Source organism: Mytilus californianus, unplaced genomic scaffold (assembly GCF_021869535.1).
Source record: "Mytilus californianus isolate M0D057914Y unplaced genomic scaffold, xbMytCali1.0.p SCAF_11, whole genome shotgun sequence".
NCBI classification, from domain to species: Eukaryota; Metazoa; Mollusca; class Bivalvia; order Mytilida; family Mytilidae; genus Mytilus; species Mytilus californianus.
Window position 1 is genome coordinate 27,403,188 of NW_026262593.1, and position 21,357 is coordinate 27,424,544.

General features: G+C 32.3%; 1 protein-coding gene across 1 annotated transcript; it reads right to left on the reverse strand.

Moving 5' to 3' along the window:
* Window positions 1–15,689: 15,689 nt before the first annotated feature.
* Window positions 15,690–21,138, reverse strand: LOC127719817 (atrial natriuretic peptide receptor 1-like). Its single transcript, XM_052226124.1, has 5 exons — window positions 20,596–21,138; window positions 19,435–19,596; window positions 17,782–17,880; window positions 16,942–17,033; window positions 15,690–16,042 (listed from the first exon to the last, which is right to left on the reverse strand). The coding sequence occupies exons 1-5, from the start codon at window positions 20,984–20,986 to the stop codon at window positions 15,923–15,925; spliced, it is 864 nt and encodes a 287-aa protein (XP_052082084.1). The 5' UTR covers window positions 20,987–21,138; the 3' UTR covers window positions 15,690–15,922.
* Window positions 21,139–21,357: the final 219 nt, after the last annotated feature.

Here is a 21,357-nt window from a genome sequence, read left to right on the forward strand (position 1 = left end):
GTTACGACCTAAAGTGTATTGTGCACGTTAAACTATTATACTAGATAACGGACAGGGGATACCGAACTAACTAGGAATTTGAAACAAAGAGCAGATGACATAAACCAAAAAAATCTGCTGTGTTTGATCGTATTTTGATGTCATAACCTTTGACCTCAACCATGTGTAAACCTTATAAACAAACATAATATACAATGTACATGCATTGGTGGATTTTTTCTGAAATGAGGAAAAGGAATTGACAATGATTGTTGAAATTTGAAATTTTATAGATGACTTAGTATATCTTTAGACACTGTATTAATAGACATTTGCAGTTGAAGAAAAAAAAGGGGGGGGGGGTCATCTAAAATATAAAAAAATAAAACAATTGAGATACATAGTAAAACCAAATGATGTTTTATCATGTACATAAGTCTTTTCAACGACACACAAATGCAGCGCAAATTCCTCTGTATAATCTGGGGTTTGTCTCGTATAAGGTGTCAATACTGGATGTCTGTTCAGATATATTTTGTCGCTAGAAAAAAACAGCTCAGTCGAGAAAAGTAGTTCTTCTTCTATATTTCTTAGAGAAATACGCATTCAATATAATATATCATGTCTTCGTTCGATATTATAACTTGAGTGTGAATGCACTGACATTGTCTATGTCCTGAGAAAAACTGTTCTGTTATCCGCTGATAAATCTCAGTTGAAGCCCCTACTGCAAACGGAAGTTCTGCCAATCATCCAAAGAAGGCCAATGAATAAGAAGGTTATATGTTTCTTGAAATAGGTATACATGTATGTATTTCATGTTTGATAGTCGAAACACTAACGTAAAAGTTAGTCTTTGATTTGAACCGACGGTTTATATTTACACTTTGAAACGACCCAAATTGTAAATGCTACCTGCATCCTAAACGTACTGAGGTGTATGACAGTTTATGTAAATGTCGAATATGCCATCCCAATAAGCCGTTCTTCGAAGTTATATGTTATTTAAATGCTGAGTGTAATGTTGGTAAACAAAATACAACTGTACTTCAAGTACAGTTAAGATAACACCAATAAAAACACCATTTCCTTTAACTGTACGCTGTTTTTGCTATTTTGCTATTTATGGTACACCCATAATTTATGAAGATGAAAATAACACTTTGCAAATTGGTTCGGTCAAAGCTTTTCTGGATTTACATTCATCTTGAAAGCTTCAACTAAATAAAATGGATGTCGTGAATCTATCAACATGATAAAGACAAAATGGAAGTCGTGGATCTATAAACATGATAAAGACAAAATAGAAGTCGTGGATCTATAAACATGATAGAGACAAAATGGAAGTCGGGAATCTATAAACATATGATAAAGACAAAATGGAAGTCGTGGATCTATAAACATGATAAAGACAAAATGGAAGTCGTGGATCTATAAACATGATAAAGACAAAATGGAAGTCGTGGATCTATAAACATGATAAACAAAATGGAAGTCGTGGATCTATAACCATGATAAAGACAAAATGGAAGTCGTGAATCTATAAACATGATAAACAAAATGGAAGTCGTGGATCGATAAATATGATAAAGACAAAATGGAAGTCGTGGATCTATAAACATGATAAAGACAAAATGGAAGTCGTGGATCTATAAACATGATAAAGACAAAATGGAAGTTGTGGATCTATAAACATTATAAAGACAAAATGGAAGTCGTGGATCTATAAACATGATAAAGACAAAATGGAAGTCGTGGATCTATAAACATGATAAAGACAAAATGGAAGTCGTGGATCTATAAACATGACAAATACTTGAGTACTTGAGGAGCTATATGAGAGTGTGGATGGGAGTTTACAGAATAGAGAATAATGGGTAAAAATTTAAAGAATAGAGAAAAATGGACCAAAAGAATAAAGAATAGAGAATAATGAGGTGCTAAAATATAAAGAATTGAAAATAATGGGAAAAAAGAATAAAGAATGGGGAATAATGAGGTGCTAAAAGTATAAAGAATAGAGAAAAATGGCCTTAAAAATTAAAGAATACAGAAATGAAGGACCCCCCCCCCCCCCCCCATCCAGACCCTCCTATATGACCAAAAGGAAACAAAAGTTATCAGCCAATTCTTTCTAAGGTAAAGTTGTTAACGTCTCTTGTGGAGAGTTGTTTCATTGGCAATCACACCACATCTTCTTATTTTCATATTGAGAAAGCTACAACCTTTAGTTAGTTTCTTAACAAATTCTTAAAAAATGAATGGAAAATAAAAGAAAAAAATTCTAAAAATCATGTCATAAACACGAGTATTAACTCAGAATTAAAATGAACATTCATGGCTTGTCGCGCTGTAAAATATGGTTCAACCCACCACCTTCGACGGAAAGTACCTTTATGATAATCTTTTACCAATTCCAGTATATGAGGGTCTGGATTTACAGAATAGAGAGCAATGGGTAAAAAGTGCGGAATAAAAGGCAAAAAAAAAAAACAAAAAAAAAAAAAACATCAAGAAAAGAGAAAAATAGTCTTAAAAATAAAGAAAAGAGAAAAACTGTCAAAATGAATAAAAAATAGAGAAAAATAGTCCAAAAAATTAAAGATTAAAGAAACGAAGAACCCTCAATCCAGACCCATATACACGTTCATTGATTGTTTAGAGTATAATTAAACTAGTATGAACTAATTCATTTGTTTATTTCCTATTCCTAAAGCTAGTAGATATTGTTTAGACACAGTACTACATTTTCATGGTAAACAGTCTTATAAAAATGAGTTCAAATGACGAAGACAAAAGCAGTTATAGGTCACCGTACGGCCTTCAACAGTGAGAAAACCCATACCCCATAGGCAGGTATAATTCGTTCATTAGGAAAGCTTGGACAATTTATTTCGATACCTGAGGTCAAAGATAAAGGTCATAACATGAATTTTAATTATTCAACCAAGCAAGGTTCCCAAAGAACTTTATATTCTTTGCAATCTAAAAATAAAAGATTTTTTTAGTTAGAATAATTCGCTTACCCTTTGTTTTTCTAAGTTTCCTTGTATGAGTTCGATTTTCATTGAAGATACTGAAGCTGAACAATAAAAATAAAATGAAAAATAAGCATTAGAGCAAAATAGAACTCGTCAAAAAGATTTTGTTCTTAAAATTTGTTGTCCTTACAAAATAAATTCTCTTATTGTTAAAAATACATATATATATAAAGTACAAACCTTATCAATTAATAATTTTTCTTTTCCTCCTTTTTAGCTCACCTGGCCCAAAGGGCCAAGTGAGCTTTTCTCATCACTTGGCGTCCGTCGTCCGTCGTGCGTTGTCGTCCGTCGTCGTCGTCCGTTAACTTTTTCAAAAATCTTCTCCTCTGAAACTACTAGGCCAAATTTAACCAAACTTGGCCACAATCATCATTAGGTCATCTAGTTTAAAAAATGTGTCCGATGACCCCGCTTGCCAACCAACATGGCCGACATGGCTAAAAATAGAACATAGGGGTAAAATGCAGTTTTTGGCTTATATCTCTGAAACTAAAGCATTTAGAGCAAATCTGACATGGGATAAAAATGTTCATCAGGTTAAGATCTATCTGCCCTGAAATTTTCAGATGAATCAGACAACCCGTTGTTGGATTGCTGCCCCTGAATTGGTAATTTTAAGGCAATTTTGCAGTTTTTGGTTATTATCTTGAATATTATTATAGATAGAGATGAACTGTAAACAGCAATAATGTTCAGCAAAGTAAGATCTACAAATAAGTCAACTTGACCAAAATGGTCAGTTGACCCCTTAAGGAGTTATTGCCCTTTATAGTCAATTTTTAACCATTTTTCGTAAATTTTTGTAATCTTTTACAAAAATCTTCTCCTCTAAAACTACTGAGACAAATTTAACCAAACTTGTCCACAATCATCATTAATGTATTTAGTTTAAAAAATGTGTCCGATGACCCCGCCCGCGAACCAAGATGGCCGACATGGCTAAAAAATAGTACATAGGGTAAAATGCAGTTTTTGGCTCATATCTCTGAAACCAAAGCATTTAGAGCAAATCTGATGCAAATAAAATTATTCATTAGGTCAAGATCTATGTGCCTGAAATTTTCAGACCAATCAGGCAACCCGTTGTTGGGTTGCTGCCCCTGAATTGGTGATTTTAAGGAAATTTTGCCGTTTTTGGTTATTATCTTGAATATTATTATAGATAGAGATAAAATGTAAACAGCAATAATGTTCAGCAAAGTAAGATCTACAAATAAGTCAACTTGACTAAAATGGTCAGTTGACCCCTTAAGGAGTTATTGCCCTTTATAGTCAATGTTTAACCATTTTTCGTAAATTTTTGTAATTTTTTACAAAAATCTTCTCCTCTGAAACTACTAAGACAAATTTAACCAAACTTGTCCACAATCATCATTAGGATATCTAGTTTAAAAAATGTATCCGATGACCCCGCCCGCGAACCAAGATGGCCGACATGGCTAAAAAAAGTACATAGGGTAAAATGCAGTTTTTGGCTCATATCTCTGAAACCAAAGCATTTAGAGCAAATCTGATGAGATAAAATTGTTCATTAGGTTAAGATCTATCTGACCTGAAATTTTCAGACCAATCAGGCAACCCGTTGTTGGGTTGCTGCCCCATAATTTGTAATTTTAAGGAAATTTTGCCGTTTTTGGTTATTATCTTGAATATTATTATAGATAGAGATAAACTGTAAACAGCAATAATGTACAGCAAAGTTAGATCTACAAATACGGCAACATGACCAAAATTGTCAATTGACCCCCTTAAGGAGTTATTGCCCTTTATAGTCAATTTTTTACAATTTTCATAAATTTGTAAATTTTTGTAAATTTTTACAAAGTATTTTCCACTGTAACTACCGGGCCAAGTTCATTATAGATAGAGATAATAGTAAGGAGCAAGAATGTTCAGTAAAGTAAGATCTACAAACACATCACCATCACCAAAACACAATTTTGTCATGAATCCATCTGTGTCCTTTGTTTAATATGCACATAGACCAAGGTGAGCGACACATGCTCTTTAGAGCCTCTAGTTTTCTTTTACAGTCAGGCTAATATAATCATTCGGTTTTCTTTATTATAATGATACGTTGATCCCCGTAACTCTCCGACAATGCTAATAATCCGAGTATATACCTGTTACGTTATTTGATTTTCTAATTTTGTCAACTTCCGCATCATATTAGGTAAGTAAACTCCTTATATCATTTGTTTTTTTTTAATTTGTTTTAAGGATGTACTTAAGTCAGGTTTAGGAATTTTTGTCAGATGTTCGGACTCCTTGGATTCTTTCCTACAATACAGGGTAAAATATTTTACCCCATAACACCCATTTGTGTTTTCATATAAAACCTTAATAGCTTTTAAAGGGTCATTTACTAAAATTTGAGCAGATTCTAGATATCCTTTCTTTTGATTTGAAACCCAAATAATATCAATGCAAATATAAGGTAAAAATCCGAGTCAGCCTTCTCCCGCCATTTTTTGAAAATTAATTATCTCGAAAAGGAGCTCCATAACCTATCAATATTTTAGCTCATTTTGTCCCTTAACTTATGCTCTTCTGACTTATAGTATCAATTTTAAATTCTAGATTTTTAAAATTTCACCTAAGTACATCCTTAATAAACTTACGACTAACTGATCTGTTTGGATCCTCAAACATTTTTGACAAATCATAGAAGTTTAGAAAAACCAGCCCTGTTTTGAACTTTTCCATCAGTTTTAATATCACAATCATATTCTCATTACATACATAAATTGCCTTTATACTGGTAGCCCTATTAACGTATGACTGTATTGATGTACAGAAGTTTTCTGCAAATAGTTCAGGATTGTCGCTGATAACGTTCGAAGGAATGACTAGAGAATATAATTGTTCCTTGTCTACTGCACTCAAGACGTTGTCAAAACTCCTCACAATCCGTGAATATTTTTCCTTTGCATGTTTTGCTGAATGTGTTAAAAGAGAAAAGTGTGCTACCATACAATGTGGTAATCCGTTTGTTTCTGTACTCATGGAAACAGCTGTAAGTGGTAGAAAGGAAACGATTATTATATTGAAATTTTAAAATATATCATAAGTCAATACGGTGTAATTTTATAGGGTAAATTTGCACCCTACCGTCAGTAGGTATGAGTTGAACCTTTTCTTTGAAATCGTGATAGATGAATCTAACAGAACAACATTATACAAAAAAACATCGTTTATTTTAACTATAAAAACAAGAGAACAAGAAAAGTGTTTTGGTATAATCGATTCATTGAATATGTTTTATTACATTAGTAGATACAAGACGAGTAGGACCATTCACGAACATATTGTTTAGTGTGGATTTGTAAGGGATGCATCCGTAGCAGGAGACGCCTAACCTGTCGGAAACGAACCTCTAGTATCATTATACTTACCTTGATCTGCTGACTGCGAACATATAAGATGTTTGTTTGATTGACATATTACATCAGCAGGTAATAGTTCAGCGGATCCATGTAAAAGAACAATATGAAAATCTTTCATCGGATGGACCCATTGTGCAAACTGATGTCTTTTTATCTCAATACCCTCAATTGATAGAGTACACTTAAATTCTCTCTCTATTCTTCTAAAAGCGTCTTGTATTTTAATTTTTATTCTAGCCGGATTACCATATTTACTAATCCATTTCATTTTGCGTTGATTTTCAACTTCATAAGTGTGGTCGTAAGATTTATCTTTTAATTTTTCATATCCATTGCTGTCTTGCATCTTTGTGGTGGAAGAACACAATGGAGTGAATTCCTTTGTCTCATGGACACCTGCAAAGAACTGCTCGTGTACACATGATAAAACAGAATTCAGCATAATGCTAATTTATTTATTCATTCATTCATTTAATTATCAGTTAATTTATTCATGTATGCTTATATCATTATGAATCACTAAAAATAAATAAATTAATTAAAAAAAAAAACAAAAAAAAACAACACTTTAGAAATTTCATGCGTCCGAAGCGCTTTTCTGGATTTACCTTCATCAGGAAAGCTCAAAGCCGAATATTTGAAAGCCAAGGATGTGTAAGAACCGAAACAGTTGAAGAGCTGTATGACAAAAAGGACCTTAATATATTGTCTTAATTCATCTTGATCGTTTTCAATTTCTTTATGTAATATTGAATTGCATTTTAATAATGTTGTTCATCCATATTAACTCCTCTTAGTATTTTAAATAACACGAGTAAAGGCCCTTTGTCTTTTGTATCTTGAAGCTTTCATATAGTTTGTTATAAAGTTGTTCGTTATGTTCCCCCCTGCTTTATGGTTAATAATAGTAAAAATGTAAATCATTGACAATACTAGAAACTACTATTAAAATTTCAAATCCATATCTTATAATCGATTTAAACGCGATTACTGTTTTAAACGAACCTGACATATCAACATATTCCTCATTCTGTAATTGTAGAGAAATCTTTTGAAAGTGTGAACCTCTGTAATGCTTCTCCTCAGCCAACCATAGTTTCAGTATAATCGACTTTGTGGCAGCTACAAAAGTGCATTCTGGAAACTGTTCATATACCAAGAACTTGCTTTCATTTTCTCTCACTACCGTGGTGAACTCGCGGCTACTGGTAAATAGCGAAAGATTTTCATAAGGTGTTGTATTTGTGAATGCTGTGCTTACAAAGTTTTCTTTCACGACAGCTGTGAGTAAAGTTTGGACGATTTTAGAATTACTAAAGACCCAAAGATGATTATTAGTGATTATAATTTCTGCTATAATTTGATTTGTCATTGAAGATTTCAGTAAGTCCATCGACATATCACATTTCAAGAGTTTCAAAATAAAAGGATCAAACGGAATCGAGACATAAAACACATTTTTACTAGCTATCCGTTCAATATCTGCAACAGTTTGAGTGATAACTGTATTTCTGGACATAAATCCTACTATATGGATTTGATGCTGACCGTTAAAGAAGATAACAGTTGAGTCCTGTATATATTTATTGAAAAAATCAAACAAAAGTTTAGAGACGTAATTATTTGGCAAACTGTTCATAGACAAATTTTCGCATACGTTTTTCCATTTCGATTCAATTTCACTGAAAGCATCAGAAAAAGATTGCGTTTTTAACTTCACATGTATCATTTCGTCTTGGTTGCATGATACTGTAAGACATTTTAACATCTCGGATTTTTCAAATGCTTGTTCAAGCCTCTCGTTGTGGTATTTAACAAGGAACTGCATTTTGACGGGAATCAAAGATGAAGAAAAATCCTTTTGCTCAATAATTTCCCCGTTATCAATGACCACAACTGTTTTATTCCAAGCTAACTGCCATGGTAATGTGGAATCCTCTTCTGGCATGGAGGTTACGGTATTTGCACTGTTGACAGTAAATATTGGCAAACTGGTTGAAGTTCCTGCAATTATGAATCTGACATAAATAAACGTGAACTCTAATTGCTTACATCAACATTCTTTGAACTCTGGTTGTTAATTGTCTAATTGGCAATCATATCACATCGTCCTAATTTTATATCATCCACATTTTTATTGAGTGTGAATTTGCATTGCGAGTGATGCATGTATAGCCGGAGATACTTACCCTGTCGACGCACCGGTATCGCGCAAAACATAAACACTCTAATTTGATTTATTGATAGCATGATGTCTTTGCAGCATTTCCTGAAAACGCAATACTTAATCCTGCGTGTTTGTTCATTAATCGACAATAGCAATAAAAAATGCACACAAACATTCCCGAATTGTTCGATTGTTATGAAGAGAAATAGGTCGCAGTCTTATTTCAATAAGTTCTAAGCCTTGCATTTAACAGTTATAAGAGATTAGTCATAATGTCATGTCATTTACTGATGTAAGAGGCAGGTTAGCAAATCATGTAAAAGTTTGGTTAGATATGGGGCAAATTCATGAAAACGTGCAACTGAAAAAAGTAATATATCATGGCTCACGAGCTAGCTGGATTTTCGAATCCTTGCAAAACCTTGTATTTTGCTCAATTTTTAAAGGGTTATCGATATAGTAATGTCGGGACAGTGGGCAGATATATAATGTACATGGACATACCATTTGTATTTATATATTAACGAAGTCTTTTACTATACCAGTTGAGTTAAGCTATATATTATTCACTGAATTCGAATAGGTCTTTTTATTATTTAAGGCTTATTTGTTTTACATCCCTGGCAGTTAAGATAGCTGTGGTGTTTGACGATAGATTTTACTTCTGTTAAAGACTTCTAATATTAATGTACTTTCAACTTGCAATATAAAAACTGGGCTCAAGGAGTTTGTTTTTACGTTAAAATACATTGAAATTAACAAAATTACAGTTATTTTATATAGGGGAAACTTAATTTTTTCCTTATTACGGAAACATTGAATGATAGAATTTCAAAATTCTTATAAATACCTTCGAAAGATAAAAAAATAGGGGTCACGGGCCTTATTTTCTGAAAAATCCAAAAAAACGCAAATTGTCCTATCAAATTCAATATAATTGTCTGCCCTTGATTTAAAAAAAATATTTCTGAAGATTTTAAAAACACTTAACGACACTTTTTTGTTGATAGTTTACTCTTTAGATTTTAAGTATTAGATATTTCTGTTGTATATTGAATGATACCTGATTATATATTTTAAAGCCAAGAAGTATTTTTGGAACAGGCCCAGAAGGGATGCTCAGAAAAGACACCCGATCTACCTTAAAAACCATTATTTGCATTTCTTTGTTCCAATTAACGTTTTAATTACTGTGTCTTTAAATAGAATACAAACACATGTTAATACAATACCTCCCGGTGGCGTCCATGTTTCCTGTACAGGACAGTAATCACCACAATAACTCTCATCTGATGAATCCCCAGACATTTCTTCTACGTCAAGATTCTGTAGAGTGATTTCAGTATATCAATCATATTGTCTATGCTACCCTTAAACCTAATAGATAAACTGATCAAATATGATCAAAAATACAAAACTACTTTCATTGGTTGAGTATATTCAATGTTTAAAGTATACCATGATCTTGTGTCAACTACAGTTTTCTTCAATGAAAAATCACAATCGCTGTCCTAATATATAAACTGCAGAAAAATGATAAATTCCAGATTTTTATACTTCTTAGTTTATATCATACATTTGTAGTTACATAATGTTTTACTGTCCCTAGCATCAAAAGAATATTTTCAAATTATTAACTTTTGCCAATTTTGGATTTTGTGAAATGGTGTAACGACGGATGTTGCATATGACACAGCACTATGCAGCATTGTGTAAACAATAAAACTTAAAGCAGTAAGATTGCAGTCCTTTGATTGATTGGAACTAAAATTGTAAAGATAGAAAATATAGAAACGGAGAGTTGCCTATTATGTTTTGGGCAATTGATCAAAGATAAAGGTCACTGTAACAAAAAATAAATTTTCTTATGTTTCTCTCAACCTATCGAATCACTCATTATATCTTCTTGTTTTCATGATAGTAAATATAACTTTAAACTTAAGTTAAGTATCTCGTCCTGTATATTATTTGTGGTGGTATGTGTTTTTGCTATGTCGCTGTTTTGAGTATTTTCTTGTTTTCCGATATTTTACTCTTGATTGATTTATTTATACGGAAACAATGTAATATCTTTTTTAAATCAATTTCTGATATAAATTGAAAAAAAAAAAAAATATTTACTACTCCTTTTTTGTGTATTGATATACCTGCAATATACAATTGATCCAGTTCTGAGATTCTGATGCACGTATTATTGCCAATGAGACAACGCTCCACCAGAGACCAACATGACTAGTTAGCAACTATAGATCACCATACAGCTTTCAACAATGAGCAAAACCCATACCACATAGCAAGCTAAGTAAAAAGCCTAACTGTAAAATATAAAGGCATACACCATTGGCAAGGGACACATTCTATTGCATGCACACAGCACGAGCAGCAAACCCTACAGTTACTAGTTTTAAGTGTGTGGACCTATCTATTAGAAAAACAATAATTTTATTATTATTGTATCGTGTAAATTTCCTGAAATGTTAATTTTGTTTAGGTATATACTTGATCACTTCAACTATTTTGAAGGAAACATCATAGTTAATACGAAATAGATTTTTAATTGTATTTTCCTTCGCGTAATTGTGTCCTCATTTAAATGAGACCGCGAAGTAACTGTAACAAGTAGTTTCATGCGTTGTTGCATTAAGCATATCCACACTCTTAACTCATGGTCAGAAGACTTAAAGTAGGTATATGGCAGATTCAAATAGCACTCACACGTTACATCAAATCACTATCAAGCCGCTGACCACTGATGAAGTTATTTTGTTAAGATGTATCCGAGAAAAGTGTGACGAAAAGAAATGTTGGAAGAATGCATTCAAAGTATCGGCAAACAAGAAGTCGGTCTCTGCCAGATCCGACAAATGCTCACGCGTTACAACTGATCGCTCTGACCAAATATGACAGGATTCTGTTTTTTAGTACCCAAGATTAGTGTGACGAACATATTTGTTGGACGGACGTCGTACGGACATACGGACAGACGTTTGGGAATGCATTAAAGTCTCAACTCATAGAGTAGTGGAAAATATGTCTATTTCGTCACCAATGTTAAACTGGATAGGCTGTACGCATAAAAGCAAACAACGAGTAGCTTCAGAATTCTTGAACAGCGCTTATACAAACATTTAAGTAATGACCCATCCATACTTTGTGTTTATTTATCAAAACATGATTCAAAATTTAACATTTTGTATGAAATGCAATCAGGAAGACACTTACCGTGTGAAGCACATATTTGTTAACTTGTTGCAACAATTTACGTTATCTGAAAATAAACATATTGTTATCTTATCTGTTGAAATAGTTTATCTTTTGTGATTTATAACAAATAATTTTTAGTTTTATATTTCAATACTTGTTATCTCTCGCCTCTCTTATAAAATACAGACACCTTTTTGGAAAAGAAAAAGGTAATATACAACATGCGTCAATCTTATCCTGCAGTAGACATATCAATATAACTCTTTTGATTGTTTATTTAATTTGTCGTATGAATTATATTTCTGCCCGGACTGCCTTGGATGACAATAGCCTGATGCGTAGGGCCGTGGATAAGCCAAGTTTACATATTTGTAAATTTCAAACGGTAAAATGTTGTGAATGAAATGGTACATACATATAAAGTTCCTTGTTGCAGCAATTATATACAGAAATTAAACTGTGTATATGAGTTGTATATTGTAGCAGTGCTAGAAAAATTATATGCGTCGTCTGAGTTTTGCAGGAATTGTAACATTTTAAAACGCCACTTCCCAGAAAAAAACAAAAACTAAAACAAAATGACACAATCTAATCAACCAGGAAATTTAAAATGTACTTAAAAATAGGTTTATACTAAGCATTTGAATAGAAGATTTCAATCAAGAACACATGCAACAACACACAATAATGTGCTTTTGTTTGCGACTGTTATATTGGATTTACAAAAAAATGATCACATCGATATACCTTACATTAGTATCGGTATATGCTATTAAAAACAAAATGACAAGACGAATTCACCAAAAATTGGGATTCTGTATGGATACATACCGATTCCATATTATTAACACTTGAAATAAATTAAGGACAATTTGTGATGTAATATGGAAGTATTTATCGTTATTTGGTTTTCTAATCTTTCATTTAGTTACAAATGTATGTATTGGTTATAGAGATTTTTTTCGTGTAAAGTAAGGTTACAGTTGTTTAATCAAATGTTACACCCCAGTTCTATTGTTATACTTCATAGTTTCTATTTATGAAACAAGTGTAGATTGAATATATCTATTATTACGAATAACAAAGGATTTTGACCACAGGGTGTGACGAGCGGGGTTTCTGGAAACCCCTGCTTCTACATCCCGCAAACAAAGTCCATTGTTATTCATAACAATAGAAATTGATTATTTTTTAAATAGCATGAACAAAAGAAATTACTAATAGTGGTCACTACAAATTGTTTCAAGATATTAAAAAAAACACATTATAGGAAATTCCAATTGCGAAAAAAAATTAAGCATCTATTTTGAATACAAAAATAATCCTTTAAATACTCCTTTGCTTTAAGGTAATTTTTTTTATCCCAGTCATATGTCTCTATTCTAAAGCTTTAATTTGGTCTTTTAAAAAAAATGGGGATTCTAACTCCCGGTACAAGACCCCCCCACCTCCCCCCGGTTACCCATTGGCCGATCTGGGGGTGGGGGTTCCGCGGTTTGGACCCGACTTTTATTTAAAAAATCAATGCATTTGAATGGTTGGACCCCCTTTTCTCTTGAGTTGGGAACCCCCAGCTGGATCAGCCCCTGTTTGCCCCCAAAAAGGGAGTTCCTAAATATTAAATCTGTATCTTTGTATGTTGAGCGTGTCTGGTAGTCGGGTCACACCTATCCCTTAGTATGTCCGAATATGAATGTTTGTTTAATCTCGAGAAGATGGGGGGGGGGGGGGGTTAAAACCGTAAGATATAAAAGTCTCTTCTACCAAATCCAACGCTTGCCACATAATGTCGCCCGTCTTATACCCGTCCATATTGACAACTGCATACAAGGAGCATGATGTATTTTTTGTTTGTAATAAGAATACACGAAACGGTCAACCTTGACCCGCTGATCCATATTAGCACAGGATTTAACGGGAATATGCAAACAACAAAAATAAAATCACAAAAATACCGAACTCCGAGGAAAATTCAATCGGAAAGTCCATAATCACATGGCAAAATCAAATGGCAAAACACATCAAACGAATGGACAACAACTGTCATATTCCTGACTTGGTACAGGAATTTTCAAATGTAGAAAATGGTGGATTGAACCTGGTTTTATAGCGCTAAACCTCTCACTTGTACGACAGTCTCATCAAATTCCGTTATATTTACAACGATGCGTGAACAAAGCAGACATTATAAATAAAATAGTCAAAATATGGGTACAGCAGTCATCACTGTGTTACAATATCAAAACAAACAACTTTGACATTTGTAAAATATACTCACTTGTCAAAGTTTGAACGAAGATAGCCAAAGAAAGCGCACTAGTGGGGTTTCATGTAATAAAAAAATATTCTTATAAATCATGGTTTGATATTGTCAATAAATATGCTATCAGTTTTTTTTTCCATTTTATAATCAATGCTAACAAATATAGGGTTTAGAATGGGGTGTATAACTATTACATAAATTACGTCAATAAGACACAGGTACATTCAATTAGAGGAAAGAGAAGTTTGCCTTAAATGTAACAATCGGTAAATTTTCAGGCCTGAAGATTGTCTCATATCTAAAGATTTAAGACAGCAAAAACATGTCAATATGTGGTTGAGAAACGGATATATCGTATCGGTCAAACAAAAAACTTAATAAGTGACGATTTCAGTCGCTTTTCCTAATAACTCCCTTGGAGCAGATTTCGTGACAGGAGCAAACCCCTGTTAATTAGGTCCATTAGTGACACCCGACTTATATGTCCCAAAATATCCCACGAGATGTGTAAAAAGAAGCCAATAAAAGACACACTTTTTTCTTTAATTATCAAACACTCCGTGTATAAAACTTGTGAAAGCTAGAGTTTAAATACATACAAACCAGTTCATGTTCATGATTTCATTATTTTTTCATAACCGACGTTGTTTTCAATATGATTCGTTACGATTTACGACTTGTTTAATTAAAATGAATTGATCATACTGTAGGATCTTCATAAAAGTTTTATGGTGATTTCACCCTTTTAGATACATATTGTAAATGTAATACTGGTTCATATTGTTATACTCATGATAAACTGGTAATGATGAACTATAATAAATTAATTCTTTTTGAAAAATCTGTTTTCGTAATATTTATAGCAACTCTTTGTGGATGTTAGAAACTATAATTGTCCAAAGTTGATGTTATGGCGAATTTAGAGGGAAAGAACACACTGTGCAAGCGGCATGGACAAATAATTATGCTTAAGAATATCATAGTAAGTTGCAGTAGGTCAAGCAGAAAGAATCTGAAATTCGATTTGCAAGTCGTCAAAAAAAAAGTGCCAAAATCAAATACACACAGATTTGCTAGCATTTAAATATACCCTGACAAGTTAAACTTTGGTGTAATTTTGTATACTAAGACCACTTATTCCGAAAAAAACGTCGATCTTGATATGCAAGCCATAATTATATCTTTAGGTCCAGTGAAAATAAAAAAAGACCACATAGAGTATTTTAATTTATATATATATGTTTTGGTATTCAGGTCGTCCATACATTGAACCAAGGAATTTCTGTTAAAAATAGTTAGGCAAACCCACTAGTTTATCCTCCGAAACTAAGAACCAGATAAATAAATCAAATTAAAATTTAAAGAGTGTTTTTATTTATTTTTTCTGATATCAATTTGAATATTTGTTAGACAACACCAAAAAGACTAATTTCGAAATACGGGATATAGCTATAGTGTGACAGTCATTTTTTTTATTTTTATTTCACTATTCACCGCTTCAACTTGAATAATGAAACATAAACTATTTCATTATTCATTATTCATCACTTAACATTGAATAGTGAATAGTGAACTATTTCATTATTCATTATTGAATTTTGAATAATGAAAAATGAATGATGAACGTACTTCAGCGCGGTTCTTTATGTACCAATAATAAGATCTGTAGACAACGTCAGATGTTCCAACTATTGTTGGATTTCAGAATGATAGAAGGACTAAAGAACGGATATATACATATCATTAGTGTCGGGGTGTTATCACATAATTTATTATCAATTGTTCATCTTCATTATATTTAAATACTTAGTAAATATTTCAAATAAACATAAATGACTATTTAGTTATAATGAAAATAGTTTTAAGCCAAACTATATAATCAGTCGTTAATTTCTGTATCATGTTCGTCGGTGATAAATAAATCTTGATCCATGCAGTCGGAACAGTTACGAATCGTTTGGTGTCTCATCAACCAATATGTCACCATTAATCCTTTTCCCTGAATAAATATAAACAAAATAATTTACTTATGTTTTCTCTGTCACCTCTTTTGTAATAATTCTCAAGAACCAACCCCTTAAGGATGTTATCTACTCTGTTTCAAACTAACAATTTTTAAAAAACTGTTATAAATCAATAGTTTATAAATAAAGGAACTGAAAAAGCAGAAAAAAATTAAAGGTCCGTGTGCTTGTTTTCGAGATATAAGCCATTGAAAATTTGGCGGGAAATTATTCTCTCTAGACTTTTCATACATTTAACATTGGCACCTTTTTTCTTTCAAAAACTATGAAAAAATTACAAGGATTTTATAAGATTTTAAAATATGGCTTTTAAAACTATATGTAATAATATTATGAAAAGAAAAAGTAGGGGTTACCGGGTAATTTTTTTTATTGGCAATAGATGGATAAAACCAGAGGATTCCGAATATCTGGCAAAAATTCAAAAACAAGAGTAGCGAACATCCTTAATCTTGTTAAACACCATACATGATTTAGCTCCTTTTTATTATTTGGTTACTGCTCATCGGATTGTTAATGTCTTAGCAGTACAACGGGTGAAACTAAAGATCCAAGAAAGGCTTACAATTTTGGTACATTAGAGTTCCCACACTTTAATGGAGTTCTTGAAGAGCAGCATTTTGATTTCTGTGAAATATCTTATCGACTATTTGTTTGCGGTAAATTGGTTTTGATATCGCTTGATAGCTTCTTACTTTCCGTCCAAAAATTTATAATACGCTGAATGTAATTCACTTAGAGGTTATTGAACTCAGAAATAACACATTTTGTTGTTTTTTTTTAAATATATTTTGCATTGAAAAAAAAACTAGACGAACATTTTGAATATGCAGTTATGACGTCAGTAGATGTGATCTAGAAATCATGGTTTTACCTTGATAATCATTTCACCCCGTCTTTGCAACAAAAAACCTGGATGTTGTTCAAGAGCACATTTCGTTGTGGAAGAAATTTGAATCATGCAGGCTATAAAAAAAGTAACATATTATGATATTATTTCCTTACGCAAAACATACAATTGTGTCATATCCTTTACTCATGAGATAAAAGATAATAAACAAACATGTCTCTCTATCTCAATCAAAAATAGTCCTGTATAGGTTTTTTTTAATTTGTTTTTATAGAATATGTTTTTTTTCATTTTCTTCTTTTGTCCATGTTATTATCTGTTTTCGTCGACAAACGATTTTGGTTGCAAACTTGGTATTCTTTTACTTGTACAAAAATTAATCAAATTTATATATATTAGGTTTTAACTATGCTCATTTTATCTTTAAACCTTTGTAATTAAGACAATTATATTATTTTAAAATATCTAATAAGTGTTTGACCATGACAGTATAATATTAAATTTCCGAAACTCTTTGAACTATACCACCAATGTAATCAACCCCACTGTTTCAGCTTTCTTTGTCCGTTAAAAAGAGATAAAATTCTGGATATTGTATGCACATGTCCGTATGTACCGGTACATTCATCACACTGCAAAACATTAAGTTAAATGAATGAAATTAAACAGAAGTACCTTTGACAGTGTTTGAAAAGGCGGAACATATTGATTCGTTTTCCTTTTCTAAATTGATGCATTTCTTCTTTTTAACACGTTCAGTTTGATTTTTTTATGTATCTAGATAATATTATACTAGTAGTACTCAAGACAATTGCCAGGCTATGATACGTTCACATTTGATTGGTTGAAATTTTCATAACTTACATTTACTTGTTGATTCCATCCGAGATGCAACGTTGACAGTATCACCAAACAGACAATATCGAGGCATTTTGGTTCCAACAACACCAGCAACCACAGAACCTACAAACAAACAATTATCAATTAAAACGTCGACATATTTTCGAACAAACCATGATTATTCGACACTGTCATTAGTGAAGCAGGATATGTACTATTATCTGAAATCATCGCCTTTTTGTAGTTGGGTTCGTGTTGCTCAGTCTTTAGTTTTCTGTGTATTGGTTTGTAGACAACGGTTTTTGCAGTGGGTTTCTGTTGCTAAGTCTTTACTTTTCTGTGTATTGGTTTGTAGACTGTGGTTTGCAGACTGTGCTTCTAGTGGTGGGTTCGTGTTGCTCAGTCTTTAACTTTCCTGTGTATTGGTTTTCAGACTGTGGTTTGTAGACTGCGGTTTTCGTGGTATGTTCGTGTTGCTTAGCCGGTAGTTTTCTATGTATTGGTTTGGAGACTGTGGTTTGTAGACTGCGGTTTTCGTGGTAGGTTCGTGTTGCTTAGCCGTTAGTTTTCTGTGTATTTGTTTGTAGACTGTGGTTTGTACACTGCAGTTTTTGTGGAAGGTTAGTGTTGCTCAATCGTTAGTTTTTTGCGTATTGGTTTGCTGACCGTAATTTGTAGACTCGGTTCTTGTGCTTGGTTCGTGTTGCTCAGTCTTAGTTTTCTGTGTAGTAGTTTGTTGACTGTGGTTTGTCTTGTCATCGTTTGTCTTTTTGCCAATAGTTTTATTTGATTACGTTCCAGCTTTGACTTTGGTTGTCTTCTTGGTACCTATTGATTTTTTAAATGAACTATACATGATTGTTTATTACATGTCTTTCTGCTATTTTAGTGTTGTTAAGTTTCTGTTTGGTTTACGCATATACAACATCTCCTTGTTTTCATTTCTTACTTTTTTAATACAGATTTATAAAAAAGTTTGCCAACTCTTATTGTAAGAAGAAATGTTTTAACATTTATTGCATTATGCACTGTATAAAACATTATTAATTACTTGCTTTCATTGATTTAGCATTGCTAGTGTATCTGAAGACTGTTAGTTTTCTATTTATTTACTTATCTAAAACAAAGATAAGAACATTCTAGCAAATTGTAACTTTGGAGTAGTAATGACTAATTAGTTTGATATTGCGGACCATTTGGATTGTAAAGAGCTACAAATGCTTGCTATAAACAATGTTGAGTTAGAATTGTACAAAAAAAAATAAACCTATTTACGATCAAACATGTGCTTTAAACATATGTTGCTATGTTTTATGTTTTAAAGTTATATATAGGATTTCATACACGGTAAAGCAAGTTTAATAGCAAAATGTTTATTTTACTATAATAGCAAAATTTATTGCGGAGTAAGTCCTTTGACAGTAATAGACCCTTTCGAAAATTAAGATTGATGTTACATTCTTAATAAAAAAAAAACATAGTATATGTTAGCTTCCATTGAATGATGCGTTCTTGTCACAGTTTTTGCTGTGAATTGAATTGTTAATTTTTAGAAGAATTATCAGTCTGTTAACATATCACCTACACTACATATGCATATCTCAGTATAGTTTTTTATTGTGGTATTTCGTCCCTTTAGCATTTCTGATTTAATCATATGTCACTTAATTGTTATACCTGTATGTATTCCAATTCGTATTTGCCATTTCTCATCTGGTAAATGTGGAATTTCCGATTCACTGACTATTTCTAATATATATAATGCCATTAAAGCTACTTCCAGTGCATGTCTGTCTTTATTCCTTATTGGCAAACCAGAAACCATCATGTAGCCATCACCTAAATTAATCATTTTTATTTTAAAATTGAAGATAACATGCAAATCAAAATTAAAAAAAAACCAAATACATAATACATGAGTGATACCTGTCGGGACGAAGCGTCTAACAGAAAATAAATTATAACAACACATTTTCAATTATATGCGTCCACAGCACATGTCTGGATTTACCGTCATAAAGGAACGCTTAAATTCAAATATTTGAAAGCCATGGATGTATAAAAACCAAAAACAGGTGAAGAGCTATATGACCGAACAGGATCTAAACATGATAGTCAAATCAATATAAAGACAACTTTTACTGAGGGAGTTGAAACCTTAGTTTCTTAATAATTTCTAAATTTCTACTTGGAAAATTTTAGAAAGGTTTGTTATAAATCATGTCGGTACCAAAGTACTAACTATTGAGCTGATGATACCCTCGTGGACTGATAGACCAGAAGTCGACTCAGTGACGTTATTGTACAAACGCATGAAGGACAGAAGACCTTTCACTAGTATACTATACATGCGTTTCGTGTACATAAATCGAAACAGTTTGACAGAAAATCCAATAATGAAGTTGAAGCGCATTGAAAAACCAAAATTCAAAAATAATGTGCAAAAAAGTAACATACCGAACTCCAAGGCAAATTAAAAAAGGGGAAGTCCATAAAAACTGACAAAAATCAATTGCTATCAATCAACGGATCAAGTGCAAAAATGACTGCCATATTCGTGACTCGGTACAGTCATTTTCTGAAGAAAATGGTGGGTTAAACCTGGTTTTATAGCTAGCTAAAATCTAGTGCAAAATTGAGGTCAGCCCAAATATGCCTGCCGAAAAAAAACCTTACTGTTTTAAATGATTTTAAAGATTACTAAACGTTAACATACGGTACATAACCTTATCAATGAAATATTATGTCATCATAGGTGATCGAACCTTGAATCATGCACTGGTTATAAAACAGCATAGATATATTCTTTTGGTAAACTATAAAACTTAAAAAAATTACCTATCGTTTCTACTTTATACACATCAAACTTTTCTATTCGTTCATCCATCACACTGTACAAAGCATTTAACATATAAATAACTTCCATTGGTGAACTCTTGGAGCAGATAGTTGTAAATCCAACTATATCGGAAAAGTATACCGTCACAGATTTAAAATACTCTGGAACTATAGTTTTTTTCTTCATCATGCGCTTGGCTATGGCAACAGGTAACATTCGGTAGAGTAATTGTTCGGATCTTTTTCGTTCATGTTCTAAATCCAATGTTTTATTCTTCAACGAGTTAGCAAATGACTGCAGCGTTCTGTTAAGACGATACACAAGCAAAACTATCACAGGGAACATTATTATTGCTCCAACTACTATGGATATACCTCTGATCACCTTCATTTCATCGTCATTCAGATGATTGTCTAAAACCACAATAATTTCCTACATTCAAAAAGTAGAAGACAATTAACAATGTAACAAAAGTGATAACCGATTCATTTGTTCGTTGAACTCCACGGAGCGGTTAAATGATTATTTGTATTTTCTACTATCCGATAGGAATGTTGATTTGTAAAATGAAATCTAATCAATTTTATCTGTTCCAAATGTACGTCTACACCAATCATCCATTTCTCAATGGCGTTTTCCGGATATTGAATATATTCATGAACACTGAAAATCATATATTTTAATAATCCCACACCGACAAAAATAAAACTATGTGTACGGTATAGCAACATACAAGAAAGAAAAATGCATTTTATAGATTT

Coding starts and splice junctions, on each gene's coding strand:
- LOC127719817 (XM_052226124.1), bottom strand. CDS start 20,986: ATGAAGGTGATCAGAGGTATATCCATAGTAGTTGGAGCAATAATAATG. Junction 17,881..19,434: donor ACGAATTGGAATACATACAG/GTATAACAATTA, acceptor GTTTGTTTGTAG/GTTCTGTGGTTGCTGGTGTT. Junction 16,043..16,941: donor GGGGTGAAATGATTATCAAG/GTAAAACCATGA, acceptor ATATTTATTCAG/GGAAAAGGATTAATGGTGAC.